Source organism: Vanessa cardui, chromosome Z (genome assembly GCF_905220365.1).
Source record: "Vanessa cardui chromosome Z, ilVanCard2.1, whole genome shotgun sequence".
NCBI lineage: Eukaryota > Metazoa > Arthropoda > Insecta > Lepidoptera > Nymphalidae > Vanessa > Vanessa cardui.
The window spans coordinates 16,302,722-16,325,776 of record NC_061154.1 but is presented as its reverse complement, the minus strand read 5'-3'; the positions used below and the strand labels follow the sequence as shown (position 1 = coordinate 16,325,776).

General features: G+C 33.6%; 1 protein-coding gene across 1 annotated transcript in view; it reads left to right on the top strand.

Annotated features, from left to right (window-relative positions):
* The window catches only part of LOC124543229 (phytanoyl-CoA dioxygenase domain-containing protein 1), a 30,218-nt gene extending 24,604 nt beyond the window's left edge, over window positions 1–5,614 (top strand). The window contains exons 5-6 of the mRNA XM_047121366.1: window positions 102–347; window positions 4,591–5,614. Coding sequence (XP_046977322.1) covers window positions 102–347; window positions 4,591–4,778 — 434 coding nt within the window. The 3' untranslated portion in view covers window positions 4,779–5,614. The remainder of the gene's footprint in view (window positions 1–101; window positions 348–4,590) is intronic.
* The last annotated feature ends 17,441 nt before the right edge of the window (window positions 5,615–23,055 follow it).

Here is a 23,055-nt window from a genome sequence, read left to right as displayed (position 1 = left end):
ATTCGTTATCAAATTTGCATTATGTTTAAGTTGTGTGTTTGTATGTCACATAATTTTAAATGTTACTTAAGGGTTCATTATTATTTCCAATATAATTACAGTTGTAGCACATCAAGACGCGACATACTTGTACAGTGAGCCGGTTCCTCCTATCGGTTTTTGGATTGCCCTTGAAGATGCAACAATACAAAATGGCTGCTTGTGGATGGCACGCGGTTCTCACAAGTCTGGCGTCCATAGAAGACTTATACGCAACCCCGACAAGGAATCGAAACAAGCTTTGATATACGATAAAGGAGCGCCGGTGTATCCTCAGTCTGGTTTTACACCGGTACCGGTTAGCAAAGGTATTTTGAAACGTTTTTTATTAATCATTCGTGCACAATTTTCGACGATCAATCGTAATTAATGCACTTGCAAACAGAATATTCGAATATTTAATATTTTCGCGTCGTTCCATTTTCTTAACCAAAAGCTTGTAAAAAATACAATTCGATATTGTATATCACGTTGACTGTGTACACCATAGCATTCTGTTTTCAATAGGCATCATATAAATATATTTATCACTTTCCTACAATTTATAAAATAGATGTTACGACCTCCGCACGACAAATAAATCTATGTTTTTCTTAGACACACCGCAAAGGAGACACATACGAGACCTATTGGACCTCGCTCCAAAGCGAACATGATATCGTATAAATTATATTTGTACTTTTACTACGATTGTAGACTTTTTTCTCGAAGTTTCGATAATAGTACACCTGTTGTGGTATGAAATTAACTCGTCTTGTGATCAAAATCGAAATCAAAGTAAACTTTATTCAAGTAGGCTTTTACAAGCAATTTTGAATCGTCATTTAACAATTAGGTACGTGAAGCTACCACCGGTTCGGAAAGTAGATTCTACTGAGAAGAACAGGCAAGATGTAGTAGTTACTCTTTTTCAAGATTTAAAAAATACAGTCATATTAGTTAAATAAAATTATATATGTATGTAATGTCTGGAAGTCATCAGGTATTAATTCCACGCTTTTTTAACATCTACAAATCTTATATCGAATAATATGCCTTTTTTAACCAACTTATTTTTTACAAACGATTTGAATTTACGAAACGGCAAAGTTAAAAATGTCTGCGGAATTTTATTATGAATATGTTTGTGTTTAAATCCAAATAATATTATATATTAAGTTAATAATATATGTACATGTAGATAGCTAAAAATGTACATGTATTATCATATCTTAGCCTAGTCCTTATTGGACAAAACAGTGGCAAAGTTAATTTGTGACAGATACACATATTTAGACGGATAGGGGTTAGTTTAGAAATTAAAATACTTGCATAGCTAAGGAAACATGCATTTCAGCACATACGTTTGAAAACTTCTTGTGACGAGGATGAGAGGTCTTTTGCCAGCTTTCAATATTTACAGACTGCGATTTTATTTACACTAGTCTTCTACTCTTCTAGGCTATACCTAGCTCGAGCTATACAAGAAGTTGTTTTCACAAACATATTGTTGTGTTACATGTAACACATTAAATATTTTTCATGTATTTCAATTTAAGAGCCGAGATGGCCCAGTGCTTAGAACTCGTGCATCCAGTGGCGGATTTACTAATAGGCAAAGTAAGTAGGCTATAGCCTAAGGCTGCAGCTTTAGAGGGGCGGCAAATTTAGTCCAAATTTGTTATTATCTTACAGAAATTAAAAAACAAACTTATAATTATATGTATATACATTACGTCCGTAATCCGTATACTTCTCACTACATAGCGGGTTGCAAAACTAATCTAGTAACTGACTGAAATATCACCTAGTTTATAATCATACTAATAACGGGAAAAAACCGATGTAATGAGGACGATAGAACCAAAATCATAAATGTTGCAAAAAAAGTAGGGGCGACAAAAATTGAATAGCCTGTTAGCCTACTAGCGGCAGATTTGTAAATCCGCCACTGCCTGCATTTTCACCGATTGCAAGTCCCAACCCAGGCAAGCATCATGTGCGTAATGAGTGTTATAATTCATCTCGTGCACGACGGTGAAGGGAAACATCATGACGAAACCCGCATGTGATTAATTTCAACGAAATTCTGCCACACGTGTGTCCATCAACCCGCGTTGGAAGTGTTGGAATATGCTTCAATCCTTCTCCTCAAGGGAGAGGAGGCCCTTAGCCCAGCAGTGGGAAATTTACAGGCTGTTAATGTAAATTTATGTAATGTATCAATTAATGCTCAGTAATGATTACTCAAATTGGAACTTGTACCACACTTTACTTGGTGATAGGGCTTTGCCGTCTGGGTAGGTACCACCCACTCATCAGTTATTCTTCCTCCAAATAACAGTACTCGGTATTGTTGTGTTCCGGTTTGAAGGGTGAGTGAGCCAGTGTACTACAGGCACAAGGGACATAACATGTTAGTTTCCAAGGTTGGTAGGCTGGTTGGCTCATTGAGGATGTAAGAAATAGTTAATATTTCTACAGCGTCATTGTCTATGGGTGATGGTGACCACTTACCATCAGGTGGCCCATATGCTCGTCCGCTAACTTATACCAAAAAAAAAAAAAATAACAGTCACGATCAATGTTTAATCAACAGTTTCATCTCGAGCTCTGTTTATCGTTTCGAATGTAATTATGATTTAAACGAATATCTCTGTAACGAAACTTTTTGCTTAAAAAAATGTAATCTATCCTTTACGAAATACGAAATTCATTTTTATTATACTTCGGTTATTCTGTTATTGTAGTTAGCCGGCGTTAACAATGGAAAATATAAAGTCAAACGAAACTAAGAGGATTTTGTAAATGCGATTTATTCGAAGCCTTTGTACTGATGTTGTAGGGAGTAATTACAATATTTCAAAAGATTTCAGCCATTTTGGATTTTGTCGTGAAAACACAGCGCACATTGCATATAACTGTGCTAGGGCACAAGAAAATAAGGACCAGCTGGGATTGTCAAGTTACAATGAAACTTCGCTAAAACCTCATCGATAATACACTATACTAATATTATAAATTAAAAGTATCTCTGTTAAACTGCTACGCTTTCACGGCCAAACTACTAAACCGATTTTGATGTAAGTTTTTATGAACTTATTTCTACACTCAACTCAACTAAACTCGGTCCACAAGGAGGACAAAGGTTTTTTAATACCCTAATACTTAAGATCTACGAGCGAGGGCAAATCTTGGGTAAAACTGGTCGCTTATAAATGTCTAAAACGTCGCGAAATTATATATATTATATATTCTTAATAAAACATTTTAGAATGTTAAAAAAATCATGTTATTAACTTAATTGGAAAAATTTGATAGATTATTTTGTTTTACACGAACAAAAAATATACGCATTCAGATTAAGAACTAGCGCGCACTGTCCGTGTACGTGTCTGTCGAGTCCGTGAATATGTACAGATGCAGACACAAATGTCACCCAATTGTCTCGTCGTAACGTGCGCGCACCTCCATACACATTCATGGACTCGACAAGAGTGACGAAACAGTCACCGTGACAAAAGTTACCAGTGCGCGCTAGTTCTTATACTATAAATTTGACAGTAACTCTGCCTGACACCTATTCAAGCTTAGACCTCTGAACCGATTTAGGCGATAGTTTGTATCCCAGGGAAACGACATCGGTCATCATCATGTCTTTTTTAATTCACGCCTCGGTGTTCACGATTCTGAGCAATAGATAAAGTTTTATAAACTTCAGTTAAAACCATAAGTGCGGCTAGTTATAGTGGCTTGGCGGTGTTTGCTAGTTTTTTTATTTAACATAATTTATTATCAAATGTTACATTATTTATATTACTTTTACTTTATTTAACAATTCAAATTTTATGATGATAGTGTCAACATAAATATATTACAATTTAATTTATACACGTGTTATATATAAAACTATATTTCATGTTTATCTAGACATCGCTATGAGTTATTACCTATAACATTCATTTAATCGGTAAAATTATTAAATTGAAGGTATTGAACGGTGATGGTTTTAAACTCAATGTATATCTATGAAATAAGCTATGTAACTAATGAGTTTTTGCCGGTTCTTCTCGGTAGGATCTATTTTCCGAACCGGTGGTAGCTTCACTTAATTGTAAAATGACGATTTAAAAGTACTTGTAAAAGCCTACTTGAATAAAGTTGATTTTGATTTGATTTGATTTAATTTGAAGCACTGGGAATGACGACATCTCTCAGATAACAATCTTCCCAGCCATATCATCTTTCACACAATCCATCCATCATTTCATTGGTCGTCCCATTTCTCTATGTCCATCCAGATTCATGCTTAAAACCTTCCTGACGATATGTTCCTCATTCCTCCGCACCGCACAATAGCCGCCTTCCACACAACTACTCGGCTATCGTTGCTACTTTCAAAGTTCCTATTCTGTACTTAAAGTGTTAAAAGGGAAGGTTGGGGATAATTTAATTTATCTTACACTTTTTGGAGTACCCTGACACTCACTCACTCTTCAATCCACAATAATAGTAAGAATTGCTATTTGGCTGTCATCAACACATGCTAATAGAAAACTTTTTAATTTCCAGGTACCTGCATTTTAATACACGGTCACGTTGTCCACAAGAGTGCTCAGAACAAATCGGACAAAAGTCGCCACGCTTACACATTTCACGTCGTCGAGAGGCACGACAACACCTACTCACCAGACAACTGGCTGCAGGAGGGAGAAAACGCGCCTTTTCAAAACGTTTACACAACTCCCCAAATAGTTTAATAACTTGTCAATATACATTAAGTAGTAAGCGACAAAACTGTTACTTACCGTTATTTTTAAGACCAAACACATCGTGTGACTTTTTAAATCTATATTATAGTAAATCTATTTTTGTCACTTATTATTCATATACCTATGCATCTTTATTTTTATTTCTGAAATGAATTCTAGATAATTGTTTTTTACGCAGACCTAAACAATATATCATATATTTTCTTACATTCTAATTTTGAATCATATTTTATTACAGATAACTAAAAATATATTCGTTTTGAAATCATGCTTATAAGAATCTTTACAATTATGTATCTTTTAAATCAGTTGGATAATTATTACATTGTAAGTGCAACCATTACTTCCTTCAATCGGAATTATAGCCCGTAGATTATTTTATTTATGGGCTATAATCTAAAAGGCTAAACTTTATATAAGCCATGTTCATATGTGCTAGTTAAATGGTTTCTTTTACTTTCTCACACGACGAGAAAACTAAATTTGTGTTTACATTAAAATATTATTTTTTTATTAATATTAACGATTCTATTTTTTTTTCTATCATATGTAAGCTCATAATGTTGGCTCAAGTAAACATATTAATATAGTTATCATTATTTTTACATTTGTTATTCATAAAAGTAATAAACAATTGGTTTTATAAGTTTAACTGTGAATTTGAAGTGCAGATATAAAGTTTTTTGTTTTCGAATAATTTTCAAAAAATAATTATGTTTTTTTTTTTATTAATGTAATAGATACCAAATGTTTTCCATAATGTGATATGTCGCGATTTGCGAATTTCAATGTGATACTTTGTACTAAGTAAACATTAAACATTATCATGTGTTTTTATTATATAACCAATAAGCGACCCGCCCCGGCTTTGCACGGGTGCAATATGTACTACTACAAATTATACTACAGAATTTGTTTATTAACGACATCATTAGAAACTTCTAAAATTATCAATGTTTCTTTTTTTATGGAATCAAAATCAAAATCAAAGTATACTTATTCAAGTGGGCTTTTACAAGCACTTTTGAATCGTCATTTAACAATTAAGTGAAGCTACCACCGGTTCGGAAAGTAGATTCTACCGAGAAGAACCGGCAAGAAACTCAGTAGTTACTCTTTTTCAACATTAAAAAAAATACAGTCGTGTTAGTTAATTTTAAGTTAATACAATTATTATATTAATATATCCTGCCTGGAAGTCAACAGGTATTAATTCCACGCTTTTTTATCATCTACAAAATCTTGTATCGAATAATACGCCTTTTTCACCAATGTATTTTTTATAAACGATTTGAATTTACGAGACGGCAAAGTTAAAAATGTCTGTGAAATTTTATTATAGAAATGGATACCATGCCCCAAGAAAGATTTATTGACTTTGCGGAGTCGGAAACTTGGCGTTATAAGCTTATCCTTACTTCTAGTGCATATTGTAGATTATCACTGTAGATTATCACTGATTTTATCAAAGTGATCAATGTTACTGTGAATATACATGATATTGTTGTAAATATATTGCGACGCAACAGTGAGTATTCCTACTCTGTTAAAAACATCCCGAAGAGAGTCTCTAGCTCCAAGATTATAAATAAACCGAATTGCTCTCTTTTGTAAAATAAAGACAGATTCAATGTCTGCAGCGTTACCCCAAAGTAATATGCCATATGACATAATACTGTGAAAATAACCAAAATAAACTAAACGAGCGGTATCAATATCAGTTAGTTGTCTAACTTTTCTAACTGCGTATGCTGCGGAGCTGAGTCTCCCTGTTAGGGACGACAAATGGGGACTCCACCGAAGTCTGAAATCCAATTCTATTCCCAAGAACATGGTAGTATCGGCTACATCAAGCGGGCCACCGCTTAAAGATATATTATAATTTTGCTTTCTAACATTGGGTAGGGTAAAAACTACACATTTTGTTTTTTGAGTATTCAAAACCAAATTATTTACATTAAACCAATCTTGTATCTGTGATAAGGCACCGTTCACATCGTCATAGTCAGTTTTTTTCCTGTCAACCTTAAAAATCAGTGAAGTATCATCAACAAACAATACTATATCACAAATACCTTTAACAAAGAAAGGAAGGTCATTTATATATACTAGGAATAGAAAGGGACCCAAAATTGAACCTTGTGGAACACCCATTTTTAGCGTATGTAATGAAAACTTGCTGGATTCTTTGATTTAAGTATGAAGCAATGAGATCAAGAGCCCTACCTTTAACGCCGTAATATTTGAGCTTATAAAGAAGCGTCTCGTGTTCTACACAATCAAACGCTTTAGATAAATCACAGAATACTCCAATAGCATTCTGTGATTTCTCCCAAGCATCGTAAATATGCTTAAGAAGCGCAATTCCCGCATCAGTTGTTGATCGACCTCTTGTAAAACCAAATTGCTCACTATGAAAAATTTTATTTGTACCAAAATGGATAAGAAGTTGATTTAAAATATTTTTTTCGATAATTTTACTTAAAGATGGGAGTATTGAAATAGGCCTGTAATTACTGGGATCGCTCCTATTTCCATTCTTAAAAAGTGATAAGACTTTACTACATTTTAACAAGTCAGGAAATGAACCCGAGTCCAAACTCTTGTTAAAAATTACTGCTATATACGGAGCAATATCGTATATGATGTTATTTATGAATTTTACCGAAATGTTTTAAATACGTTTATAAAATCTATTGCAGAAACTGTTTCAAAAGAAAAATCAATAACGCATTTAGAAACATGTTTATTTAATAATCTAGCTGCATCTAATGTAGATGATTTTAAATGAGATGTTATTTTATTAGGTATGTTATCAAAAAATATTTCAAATAAATTTGCAACTTCCAAATCAGAATTTGTGTATTTACTGCCTGTGTTTAATTTGATTGGTATACTTTCCTTTTTAGGTTTTCCACTAACACTTCCAATAATGTCCCAAGTAAGTAAGTAGGTTAGCGGACGAGCATATGGGATCTATCTATTTAATGAAACGGTTCCGGTCAAAGCTGTTGCGTAATTTTAAATATCTAAGTATACATAAGGACAGACAGTGGTGAGCGACTTTGTTTTATACTATGTAGTGATGATACCAATAGATATAAAATATAATATAAATATCCCTTAATTTTAAAGTTAAAAATATGTCGAGATGTTTACCTATTAACCTTCATTATCCATCATTGTCATTCACGTTCAACAGATTATATAGAAGATCGAAGGGTATTATATTTGTCGTGAGGGCAATTCTACTAACTTATAACGGTTACGTACGGATAATACGTACCATATGTTCCTTTCCATTCCTCATCTATACATATAATAAAATTGGAGTGTACGTTTGTAATATTAAAATAGCCGTTTTTAATCAATGCATGTGTGTATACACGGTATATATAACAAAATAACATTTTTTACAATTTTTATTTGTCTGTCTGTTTGTTCCGCTTAATCTCTGGAACTGGTAGATAATTTTACTGGTAGATAACTGATATAATAAGGTGCAACTTAGACTATAATAATGTTTTTTTTTTGTTGTGCTAGTGCCTCATATAAATAAAACTTGTAACTAGTTACAAATGTCGCTAATTTAAAGTTTAATTATACTATTCTATTTCCAAACGATATCAAGAGAACCTATTCTATTTGGATCGTTGGGTTAGCGTAATAGATAAAAGACAGTTATTACGTTTCGATTCCATTCCGTTGGTGACAATTTGTTAGTAGAATTGCCCTCTGGATACTCAACTCGCTGTAGATATTGGATATCGATTGAAGAAACATCGAGGTACTGTGATCTGAGTGTCGATGATGCTCCTACTGCTAATGACTTTTCCAGTGAGATAGGAAACCTTCACTTGGAGACCACGCTGTATTTTAATAAAGTGTAGTCTCTTTCTCTGCAATTCGAACTTAATATTATTGCTCTAAAACGGCAAAATGTTTTTTTTTACAGTTTTATACGAAATGAGAAAATCGGTTAGAGGAGGCATTACACGAACGAGTTTGAAAGGTTAGGTTTCATACAGAGAATATTATCAGGAGTGAAGCCATAGTCGATTATATGAAATTACCAGAAAGCTTATGGCCCAGGCTCGTATTATAAACAGACTATGCTTATATTCGCGTATTGAAAATTATTTCAAAAGTAGGTTAACAGTGCATAATATAAAAAAATAGTTTTTGTCCCGTTTTCTACTTGGAATAAATTTATATCTGATTCATAAGTGAAGACAACTTTATAAACATATGATTTGGCAAACATTGGAAAAGTTTGCCCTGATATTGAGGTTTATGGAGACTACTGGCTTACACCCAACACCATAAATCTCTTGTTTCTTCTTCAACTTCACGTTCCATGGTCAAAATATGTCAGGGTGAAAATTTTAGCCTGAAATCTACTATCAACTTCAATTTGACAGTATTTTTTCTCTGAAAGTATGTGACAGGGTGTTCTTGCTGATTGCGTTGAATTTAGAACTTTCCTTTACACAATGCATGCACATAAACACACGTCCCTTTTTATAGCATATACAAGAATGTACATAGAAGGAAATGTAAAATGAAAATATTTTTTCAATAATTTATAACAGAAGATCTCATCTTAGAAATCCTGTGGTTTTAGAACAATTTTTATTTTTAATGTCATATTTATCATTGAGATTCCTTGTATTAATTATATTACTTGTTAATATCAACCTAAGCCCATAACTTCGTTGGGCGTAAATATGTAATAAAATAATATTTTAACGAGATCATGTCAGTGCAGCGTGAGGAAAACTGTGTTACCGTGAAATCTAGGGGTTAATATCTGTAAAATATTCTCAATAATTACATAAGTCATAACATCGCCAGTGAAGCGAGCTTTTCATTAATTACCTACATGTCGGGTTATATCCTTTACAATATTCATAAGAACAATTGCATCATATTTATAGGTATCGTAATATCTGATAAGCTCGACTCCCATCTAAGAATACTCCTGGATTTATTGAAGCAGAATCACATCTAGGCTGAGTATTTAATATGCATGAATTTAATATGTAAGGATCAATGATTTTTGCAGTTATTAAAATATTCATTTTTATTTATTTACTAGATGTCGCCCGCGGCTTTGCTTTCGTTTTCGGAGTGTGATTGTCATGTGTTAAGCAAAAAAGTAGCCTACGTCCATCATATTCGAAAACATCCATCAGCACATTATTGGACATATCTTCTTCTCTAGAGGAACTATCTCTCTGCTCTAGAAATTTCTTATATTCTCGAGGAGACTCTTCATGGAACTTTCGTGACGTCATGTTTCTGTAAATATAAATAAATATAAATATGAGACAACATCACATACATTACTCTGATCCCAATGTAAGTAGCTAAAGCACTTGTGTTATGGAAAATCAGAAGTAACGACGGTACCACAAACACCTAGACCCAAGTTAACATAGAAAACTTATGATAAACTACATTGACTCGGCCGAGAATCGAACCCGGGACCTCGGAGTGGCGTACCCATGAAAACCGGTGTACACACCACTCGACCACGGCGGTCGTCTTCGAGTAAACTTCAAAAGTAAACATTAAATAGTAAAAGCCATACATTTAACCTGTATGTACTAAAACTTTAAAAATATTTATTAATATAATATATATATAAGTACATACATGTATTTGTGGACGAAGTAGAACGACTCTCTATTAAATAAATAAATAAATTGTTCGCAATATGCTTATGACAATTATGGGCAGTTCACACGAGCGCAAATATTAAATTGCTGTTATTCACGCCCGTTGCATACTTGACCCACTGCAGTTCAGTTTCAATGAGGATGCACCAGGCGCTATCAATGATGCCTACCGTTCAATTCTTGAAACCTGTGCCCTGTGAATAAATGTTTAAATTGGCTTACACGAATCCACACACTTAATTTGCAGCTATTAGTAGTTTTGTCAAATTCAATAATAATCTTTCTTCATGTATATATATTATTTAACTTCAATTTCACCATCATATATCACCGATTAACCTTAGGAGCTAAGATGTTATGACTTGTAATTACCCTGGTCCTCACTTCGAACTGGGAACAGAAACAATAAGTATTGGGCGGTAGAATATTTAACGAGTATGTTTGGATATTAATTAAATACATCTATCACACATTAGTTCAGTAATCATCAATTAATGATATTACATACTAACATGCTTTGTAATATACATATATATCTTACATAAAATCTTGATCCTTGTAGATGCATTAAAATAATTTGTTCTTGCAATGGATCTAGTTTGAGATAACGAGGTTCACAACAATGTGGGCGGTCTGTTAACAACAAAAACAAAGGCTTTATAAAATAATAATCCTTACTAACTGGATTTCATGATAGCCTCGCGTATTATTCCAAGTAACTTGATATCTATAAAATAAAATTCATGGAAAATAAATCTTGTAAAAGCCAATTCCTTTTATTAATATTTCTCTCCGAAGAGAATTTAATCCTCTCCAAGTAAATAATTTATATTATATCGTCTCGAATTTTATGTTATCCTCTTAAGTATTTTTAATATTTGAAGGATTTAAATATACGTTTTACATTTGTACCCGTGCATGGTTGGTTCCTATTTGTTCACTGAGGATAGATGAGAGGCCACTATATGGAATGGAATAACGGTATCTTGAGCTTGTTCTAGAAATATAATGACCTAATAAATTAGACAAATGTATAACTATTGGCTAGATTACTTATAAATGTATTCAAACGAGTAAATGGCCTTAGAATATCTGAAGAGTGGGTGGTCTTCCCAAACTGGATTGTACGGAATCACCTTGAGAAATTATTGTATGAACTAATTTGCTTTTCAGTATTCTTGAAAACGGCTGGTAAGAACTTTGGCTATATTTCAGTACGAACTTTACGGATTTTATGTATATTCCATTTGAATAGATAATCCATCAGAGTTCTAATATAGACAAGAGGAATGTCATTATAAATCGCGAGGTGGAACACAGACGTTGAGTAAAATAAAGTATGAACGTTGAAAGGCTTATAACGGAAAGTATCTTCATTCAATATGGGCTATATTTCAACATCGTTTTAATATATTCTTAGTAAGATAGGAAGAGTTAATCCTGGTTAACAGACCCCATTATATAACATACTGGTAAAGATTCCGGGATCATAATTACTTGGCAAGACTTTCTCTAATGTACCGTGTTTGTATACATGAATGTAAATCTTTTTTCTCAAAATTATTTCCTTTAACAAAGTATGACAATTCTATTTTTGACTGGCGTTGGTACTTGTTTTACGGTGTCAATAAAGTACCTGTATTAAGTTGCTAAGACTTTTTCTTAACATAGAGTTTATATTCATTCCGATTAATTTTTATTTATTTTCTTTTTTTAAACACCTCTTGTTCGTTCTTCGACTTTTTTTTTCAACACATAAAAGAACATATTATGCATACATCGAAATTTTATTAACTCACATGCATTTTCTACATTCCCCTAATGAAGCTTGCCAATGCCAATTTTGCCAAATGCCAATTTTTTTGATGTGAAAAATCAACAGACATATAAAGCTACTTTAACATTCATAATAATTATAGATGCCTAATGTTATTTTCTTCAATAGAAGCAATACACAAGCTAGAAAGATTAATCTTAGCTAGCCACTAATAGTCCATAATTCCATAAAATATATTTTATATTCTTACGAACATGTAACACAAGTGATTACATATCGTATGTGTATAATGGATGCTTTTACGTAAATATTATATTATTTAATGAGATATGATTTTATCCGCTGATGTCAATGACCTATCATTTTGGACAAATTAATTCATTCGTAAATCATAAAAGTATGCATTCTATCATTTTTTTTTTTGTCAGCATAAAAGCATTACACACACTCACTGACTGTCAAATTTGACACTACCACTGTTTCGGAAAATAGAAATAAATACTACGGAAATAAAATTGAAAATTGATAGATATTCGTTTCATTTCCAAGGTAGCACACCTTGTGTCTGTAGTTACATTGGCTCACTCACCCTTCAAACCACCACAATAATACTAAGTACCGTTCTTTGGCGGTAGAATATCTGATGAGTGGGTCGTACCTACTGAGACGGACCACAAAGTCCTATCATCAAGTAAATGTATGCGGTGCGGTGCATAGGGATTAGCAGCACAATAATTTTAGTATTTTTTTTTGTAATCGAAATAGCATCGATTGTAAAGAAGTCAGAATCCAAAAAAAATAACGATGAACTTCTTTTTAAGTCTTTTAAAAATACTTTCTTTAAAGTGTTTTAAGTTTTGATTTTGGATTGTTTTAAAAAAAAAAATCCTCGTAGTTGTTGAACGCAATACTGGTATTTAAAATACGTTTAAATTGTTTACAAATTCACGGTATTACGTTTCACGGATTATAGCTCGAGAAGAGCTTGTGGGCGGGAGAGGAGGATCAATTTTATCGTGTAATTTACTATTCTTTTAAAACGTTCCATGAAAAGCTTTATATAAGCTCAGTATTTTCAAAGGGATTATTACATTTAAAATACTCTTACATATATTTAATATTAAAATAAACATGCACTGATAGAGCTCTGTTATAGTCATACATTATTATTTACACAGGAATTTCGTTTTTTTTATGGTATAGGTTGGCGGATGAGCATACGAGCCACCTGATGGTAAGTGGTCACCATCACCCATAGACAATGACGCTGTAAGAAATATTAACTATTCCTTACATCGTCAATGTGCCACCAACCTTGGGAACTAAGATGTTATGTCCCTTGTGCCTGTAGTTACACTGGCTCACTCACCCTTCAGACCGGAACACAACAATACTGAGTACTGTTATTTGGCGGTAGAATAACTGATCAGTGGGTGGTACCTACCCAGACGGGCTTGCACAAAGCCCTACCACCAAGTATATACAGTGCCTTATATTCCTCTGGAACTCGTATATGTTTTATCGGGGGCAAGAGAGCTAAGGCTCGATTCCATCACAGTGACCTAGTGTTAGTAGAGGCATAACCTCAGATTAAAAGTGGCTTTAAGGGTATAAGAGCTCAATATCAACAGCGAGATCGGGGGGCCCATATGAAAATGAACTTATTGATTTTAAATTAATGTTCAGCAAACATTTATTTACAAGATTCTGTTTGTGTGAAAAAAAACGATTTGAAAACCCGGCACATCCTTAGCTTTCAATTAAGTGTTACTCTTACGCACTCTCTTAATGATATATCTAAGAATACCTTCAAGAGAAATCAATACTTATCTGCTCTCTAAATTACGTCCTTCTATATATTTGCAATGTATTTTTAAACTCAGAAATACTTCTCCAAGCGCCATGAGATTGATCACTAAAGTGTAAATAGCTAGTACATCTCAGCATCTCTAAAACGCAACCTAAACCTTACAGTAGAATAATTACAGTTAATTAATTAATTATTAATTCCAAAGTTGACTATGTCGAGACGAGATTAACAAAAGAGCACTTCATCATTGCGATTCTGTAAATAATGACTTCGTAACTCATTTCAGTAACGTTGACAAGCGACTTACAATGACACGCCATTAAGAAACGTGTATCCTATTAATTTTATAAAGATTATATTCGCATATCAAATTTTGACATTTCACCCTTGTGCTCTGCTTGTAAGAGTTTCATCTTGTAAGATACGTCTCTTCGTAAATGTGACATCTCGCTTAAAACACTCACTTCTTGTTAACAGCTCCTTAATTATCAAATCATTCCAAAGTCTCAAGAATTATATTATAATTAATGATGATGCACGGTGATGAGTAATAAAATAATAGTGTTTGACTTTTTCATACTGCCTGTGTATCATCAATATCTTTACATAGTATAAAACAAAGTCGCTTAGTAGTCCCTGTGTTTGCTTAGATCTTAAAAATTACTCAACGATTTTTGAAGTAGTTTTTTTTTTTTTTTTAATAAATAGAGTGATTTGAGAGAACGTTTTTGGTATACAATACATGGACAATATACTTAGTAAAAACGGATAATTCTGTAGTATATTTTTAGTATATATATTTAGTGTAAGCATTGCAACCGCGCGAAGCTGAGACGGGTCGCTAGTTATAAATAATTTTTATACCACGTTATACCTATATCTTGTAATTATGTACGGCTTCATCATCATCATTATCATCAGCCCGTTCCCGTCCACTGCTGGACATAGGGCTTTCCAAGTGCACGCCACTGTGGTCTTTCTCCGGCTACTCGCATCCAGCTCCTGCCTGCCGCCTTGCGTAAATCGTCACTCCACCGTGCCTGAAGACGTCCACTACGTTTGCCGAGACGCAGTATCCATTCTAGAACGCGTTTTCCCCAACGGTTGTCGGTTCTGCGACAAATATGACCAGCCCTGCCACATCAGCTTACTAATCCGGTGGGCTATGCCGATGATGCCGATTTGGTGATTTGACGGATCACCTTTCTTCTGATGGTGGACCAGCCTTGTCGTAAGTGTCCGTATGTCTCCGTATGTCATAACGGGTAGGACGCACTAATTGAAGACTTTCGTCTTAAGGCACGACTTATACAACTTATCTGTATAATCTTTTTATTTTACAAATATTATGAATGATAAAATGATGTTTGTTCTCAATCATGCCTGGACAGATAAAAAAAAACTGAAAGAAATTTATAAGCGATAGATTAATTTTAGTCTGGAACGTGTAGGTTAATTTTACCCCTAAAAAATATATCCCTCTTCTCCTCATAAGCGGGCGCAGTCGTGGGTGGAAACTCGTTTATCTATATATATACCAATTACGTGAAAATGCTTAACGCGCCACGAGACCAATCGATGCATAAATATTCGTAATTCAGTTAAAGCTGTTACTTTTTTAATTCTTTGGTACCTATATTCATTATTAATACCAGGGATGCTGGATGATAGTAAATATTGTTTAGATGATATATTATATATAGATACAAGATAAATACTTCTCATCATGTGATTTTCAAAACGATGTTTGAAATTTAGTACCTATCGTTAATCCTTTCGAGGGACAGTGAGCGCAGGAGTTCTCTTTTGGAAATTTACCAAAATAATGTTGTTCTTACCAAATGGTGTAAAATAATATTATTTAAATATTTTTTTAAATACATATATACACAGAGCTCCTTCACATGCAGTTTGTATTTTTGAACAGAAGTGACCAAACCGTAAAAATATCCACACGATTTTGTAATAAATGGTGACAAAAGTACAATCGCTTTTCCTATCCTTGGGGTAAAAAGAAACCAGCCTCCTGTCACCAGTGGAGAGTGAAGGGCAAGATGTGATACTATTAAGAATATTCTTTTACTTTTAATGCCAGGGGACGGTAGCAGCTACTATTTATATATCTAATAATTATAAACGACAATCGCTAGTAAAATAGGTTTTATATTTATATTTTTTAGAGTAAAGTATGATGAAAAAGTCTACTTAGGTCGTTGTTTGTATCGTTACTTACTAAGAAATCAATTAGCTTTGCCGTACAACATCATTAATTCACCGCCAATCAAAACGAGTACTAATTTTAATACAACACTAATTTAATAAGTATACAACAACAACATCGACAACTTGTAAATTTCCCAAAGTTTTGGGGTAAGGCGTCTTTTGAGGAGAAGATTAGGATTTCACCACGCTGCTACAATGCCATTTGGAAGATCAATGATTGGGGGCTATCCTCCTCGTAATCCAGATGTCAAGCTAGTCTAATTTAAAGATTCAATTAGATGAGAATTATTCTAAGATAATAAGTATCATTTTCCTAGCATTATATAGAATAGATTAGAATATAATTTAAATCTAAAAAGGAAAGTATACCAATCAAATTAAACACAGGCAGTAAATACACAAATTCTGAATTGGAAGCTGCAAATTTATTTGAAATATTTTTTGATAACATACCTAATAAAATAACATCTCATTTAAAATCATCTACATTAGATGCAGCTAGATTATTAAATAAACACGTTTCTAAATGCGTTATTGATTTTTCTTTTGAAACAGTTTCTGCAATAGATGTTATAAAAGTATTTAAAACACTCGATATTAAAAAAACGACGTATGGGGCATTTCGGTAAAATTCATAAATAACATCACAATATTGCTCCGTATATAGCAGTAATTTTTAACAAGAGTTTGGACACGGGTTCTTTTCCTAACTTGTTAAAATGTAGTAAAGTCTTACCACTTTTTAAGAATGGAAATAGGAGTGATCCCGGTAATTACAGGCCTATTTCAATACTCCCATCTTTATGTAAAAATTTCGAAAAAAATATTTTAAATCAAATTCTTATCCATTTTGGTGCAAATACCATTTTTCATAGTGAGCAATTTGGTTTTACAATAAATTTTTCTTGGGGCAAGGTATCCATTTCTATAAAAATATATATAATAAAATTCCACAGACATTTTTAACTTTGCCGTCTCGTAAATTCAAATCGTTTATAAAAAATACATTGGTGAAAAAGGCGTATTATTCGATACAAGATTTTGTAGATGATAAAAAAGCGTGGAATTAATACCTGTTGACTTCCAGGCAGGATATATTAATTTAATAATTGTATTAACTAACACGACTGTATTTTTTTAAATGTTGAAAAAGAGTAACTACTGAGTTTCTTGCCGGTTCTTCTCGGTAGAATCTACTTTCCGAACCGGTGGTAGCTTCACTTAATTGTTAACTGACGATTCAAAAGTGCTTGTAAAATCTCACTTGAATAAAGTATACTTTGATTTTGATTTTTTTTGAATCTATCTCATATTTCATCGACCATAATAAACTGGAGAAAGTCTCGGAGTATGCTTCAATTCGACCCTTAAGAAGAGAGGTCGCCAGTTCGATTACTGTTACGCAATTGAAGCTGAACACGGCTGAACTCATAGATTATTTTATTCGAAAATGTATTGCAAACATTTTTTTCTTTAAAAAATGTAGGCAAATGAAACACATAAAATAGTAAGATATCACACATAGACTTTTCCCGTCTGGGTAGGTACCACCCACTAATCAGTTATTCTACCGACAAATAACTGTAGGTACTCAGTGTTGTTGTGGTCCGGTTTGAAGGGTGAGTAAGCCAGTGTAAACTACAGGCACAAGGAACATAACACCTTAGTTCCCAAGGTTGGTGACACATTGACGATGTAAGGAATAGTTAATATTTCTTACAGCGTCATTGTCTATGGGTGATGGTGACCATTTATCAGGTGGCCCATATGCTCGTCCGCTAACCTATAGAATAAAAAAAGACATCTGCTTGTAAGATATATTAAGTGTTCGGTTATTTGAATGACGAAAGGCTTAAGTTTGTCGAGTCGACTGCATAGCTTGGTATTTGACCTTGACTCCAAACGTTATTGGGCACCGCTATAGCAAGTCAAACCAAGTAGAGGCATTTTTACAGGAATTTGCTGCTGTTACCAGCGCTGCTGCTGCTGCAACCGCTAGGCTGATTTATGATACTAATTTTAATTCTATTATGTCACATAGAGTGATATTATGAGGTAATGTCATAGCTAATTAAATTTTATTTATGCGGCCTAAAAGATTACTCCGAATTTATAATGCTAGTTCTACGACATCATAACCGGGTATGTACGGCTACTTTTGAAAACAATTCACAAAAATATTCCAATACAATTAATAAAATAAATTATGTAACATCTACTTTTGGCGTGCCTGTAAGACTGAGACTTTTGAGCAACGGTGCACAGATATAAAATAAAATTAAGTAATAAATCTTATCATTCATTAAAGTAATACTTATCGGATCAAGACTTGATTTCATTCCAATAAAGGTCTGACGAACAATCATTGTGGATATTAACAAAATTATAAATTTTGGTTGTATAAAAGAGCAGCTATGTATGAGATCATTGAAGTAGAGTTGGAATATTATATCAGTTTTTAAATATTGGTACAGGCACCAAAGAAATAATGTTAAATGGGCTGGTAAGCACTCTGAAGAGTATAGGTTGGATTGCGGAGTGAGGCAGGGGGGTCTAACCTCGCCCACACTTTTCAATTTGTACATTAATAAACTGCTTGAGGAGCTTAGCAGTAATGGAATCGGTTGTCATATTGACGGAGTCTGTGTCAATAATATTAGCTACGCAGACGATATGGTACTGCTGAGTCCCTCAAGTAGTGCAATGAAAAGACTTCTTAGTATATGTGAAAGTTATGCAGTGACTCATGGACTAAAATACAATCCAACGAAAAGTGAGTTTATGATATTTAAACCGGATCACAAGCGTTACAACCATGTACCAAATATTACACTTTGTGGTACATCACTAAAAAAGGTTGACCGTATTAAGTACTTGGGTCACTGGATTACGGAAGATATGAAAGATAATGTTGATATAGAGAGAGAACGAAGGTCGCTGTCTGTTCGTTGCAATATGTTGATCCGCAGATTTGCAAAATGTACAAAACAAGTAAAAACTACGCTCTTTAACGCATATTGTCAATCTTTCTATGCGTGCAGTCTGTGGGTGAACTATACTCGGAGGGCATACAATGACTTACGTGTGCAATACAACAATGCGTTCAGGATGTTGATGGGGCTGCCGCGATACTGCAGCGCCTCTGCCATGTTTGCAGAGGCTCACACAGATGGTTTTGCTTCCATCATGCGCAAACGCTGCGCGTCCTTACTTCGACGAGTACGGGACAGTCCCAACACCATCTTGCGTGCATTGTCGGACCGCTGGGACTCACCAATACTAGCTCACTGGATACGACTTCACGTAGTCCAGTAGAATAGTTTAAAATTAGTTTTAAAAAAAATGTCATACATAAATAATTAAGTAAAATTGCTTTTGTGAACTTACTAACCAATTTAGGTATTAAGATTAATTAATTTATTTTTATTAACACTATATGGATCTATGTAAATTATGGTCTGAAATAAATGATTATTATTATTAATATTAACAAGTCGAATAGGTTTTATAGTAAAATATATTGGAATTGATTCCGTACATAACACTGATGCTCCACTAACCTTGGGAGCAAAGATGTTATGTCCCTTGTGTTTGCAGTTAAACTGAAACTCAACAATACTAAGTATAATAATTAATTTATAATAATACAAAACATTTTATCTTTCCGCCGCTGCAGCTGAAATCTGAAGTAAATTCTTTATAATATCGCTGTCTACATCCTCGGTTATTTTTATAAATTAATTTAAACGCAAACTTTATGCAAAGAATATTTACTTTGATGTTGCGTTCAAAGGCGAACCTTTATTACAGAGAAAAGTGCAATTTTATTTAGCTCCAATGTCGAACGAATGTCAAAAGGTGAAACTCTATAAAGTTATATCTAGTCCTTGAACATTTCAAATAAAATAACTAAACCGAGCTGTTCAACGCAACGGAAATAATAATATGTCGTTAATTAATATAATACTTGTAAACAATCATTGTTATCGTTTCTTAGCTGTTCATATTTCGGGTTTCTCTCGTAATAAGTAATATGATATGTATATTTACCGTACTATGTACGTCGATGTGTGTATATTTTATCTGTTTTGTATGTAATATGCGTATCTCATTATATTTCGCTAAATGCCTCAGTAATGAGATAAATAGAATCTGAATGAATAAAGTATGAGCATGAGATTAATTTACCTATTCTATCTTATATTTATAGTGACATTTCACGGCTTACGAGTTTACTACTAGGCTTTAATACTAGTCAAAAATCTTCACGTGAAGAAAAAGCGTTTTACCTCTGCATGGACCAGGCAACTGTTCCCTCTTTCTCGTTCTTTTCTCGTCTCTTTCTTTGGTTTTATAAATCACGTTTTGTAATAACATTTTTTCACTGGCATTTAACTATTCACAAACTTTGTTAATTTATTTTATTTTGTTCCTTATAAAACGCTTCATTGAAACAGATGCGGCTCTCAGTTTGGACTTTTGACGTGTTTACTTGGTGGTAGGGCTTTGTGCAAGCCCGTCTGGGTAGGTACCACCCACTCATCAGTTATTCTACCACCAAATAACAGTACTCAGTATTGTTTTGTTCCGGTTTGAACGGTGAGTGAGCCGTTGTAACTACAGGCACAAGGGACGTAATATCTTAGTTCCCAAGGTTGGTGGCACATTGACGATGTAAGGAATAGTTAATATTTCTTACAGCGTCATTGTCTATGGGTGATGGTGACCATTTATCGTCAGGTGGCCCTTATGCTCGTCCGTCAACCTATACCACAAAAAAAGCCAAGAACGAATTACAAGTTCTTATTTTATATATATTTATATAACGTCACCCGCTTAATTAGTTATAGTTGTTTATTTCTTATACTTGATGGCTTATTTACAGCCGTTATTATTTGACAAGCGTCAAACCCAACCAAAAACAACCAAACCCGAACCAAACGACATGTATATAGAAGAATGAAAAATGCCAATTCATTTGAAGTTATTAAATCAATGAAAACATCGTGGTTCACAGACTAAGGGGCTTTAATAGCATTTTATAGTATAGTTAGGTGAAATAATAGAAACAAGAATATTATCATAAAAAATATGAGATATATACAGAATCATTATCCATTTCCAAGGGACAGTTTAGATCCCGAGGTCGAATCACAACAAATATTCAGCCCTGTCACTCTCGTGTCCAAAATTGATTGTTAGATTATTAACAAAATTATTACGCTTAGCTCATCTCCTAGTACATGACAAGATTGTTGAGATCCAAAAGTTTCACATTACGTTCTTTTTCTATTTTACATGCAGAACATTATTATAATACGAGATAGAATATTTCAAAAGATTTTTGAAGTAAAATTGAATATGTTTTCAACTTCTCGACTTAATATTAAAAATTTAATCTTACTTCATACTCGTATAACGTAATCTTCAAACCAGAATCATTACATATATGTATATCAACTATGTTCAACTAATCTCAACTATTTGTCCTATGTCTATACATTATTATGTTTTAACCTACCTACTAACCTTAAATATAACCTAACTTATTTAAACACTCTTTTTCATTTATATAGTAAAGTAAAGTAAAGTAAAGTAAAGTAACAGCCTGTAAATTTCCCACTGCTGGGCAAAGGCCTCCTCTCCCATTAATTTAAGATTGGAACTTATTCCACCACGCTGTTCCATTGCGGGTTGTTGGAATGCACATGTGGCAGAATTTCAAAGAAATTAGACACATGCAGGTTTCCTCACGATGTATTGCTTCACCGCCGAGTCCGAGATGAATTATAAACACAAATTAAGCACATATATATAGCGGTGCTTGCCTGGATTTGAACCTGAAATCATCGGTTAAGATGCACACGTTCAAACCACTGGGCCATCTCAGCTTTATATAGATATATTTTTAACACTATCTAATACTTATATAAGTATGTTCTGTTACCATGGGTAAAAGAATCAATCAAAGACACCATTCAGATTACTCTAAGAGGCTCTACAGAACTGTTTACTCTCAATTCTTATATTATAAAGTAGCAAAGCAACGCTGGTGGAAATTAACACTAAACCTTATAAGGGTTTGTTCTTGACGACATAAGATAAAACAAATGAAGATGCTTGAAAAAAATAATACAGTCATGCCTTCTGTATTGTAGTATGTGACGTGATTACTCATATATTGTATTACAAAATATTTAAGAATAGATTAGACTGACACAAGATACATAGAAATCTAGAAGTCAGGTAGAGGATAAGAAAGCATGCACATTCAATCATCACTCATTTATTTGTTTTTTTCTTTCCTTCATCTGTGAGTGACTCTATAGTCACTCCGTTATTCCTCTCAGTTCTAGGATCCTTAAGTCTGAAGAATTCCTTCATTCAAACCTTGCATATACATAACTGGTTGTCGCTCGCGGCTCGCTCGCATTTAGGGGGTTGATTAGCACGTGTTAGACAAAAAGCGTACCCCCTGCCCTTTCCTAAAGTTCAAGTTTGCTTCACACCAAATTTCATCAAATTCGGTTTATTGTTTTAGCCTTGAAAGAGCGTCGGACAGACAGACAAACAGAGTTACTTTCACATTTATAACATGATTATAGATGTTACAGTAAAATGATGCTATAGCATTTAATCTGTTAACTAGTTTTGAGGTGAAGTTTCAATATTTTTTTATATAGAGAATTGAATAGAGAAAGTCGCATGAAACATCTAACTGCGTCAAGTGGGCAAGCTGTGACATAACGATATGTTATAGTATAGTTAACAGAA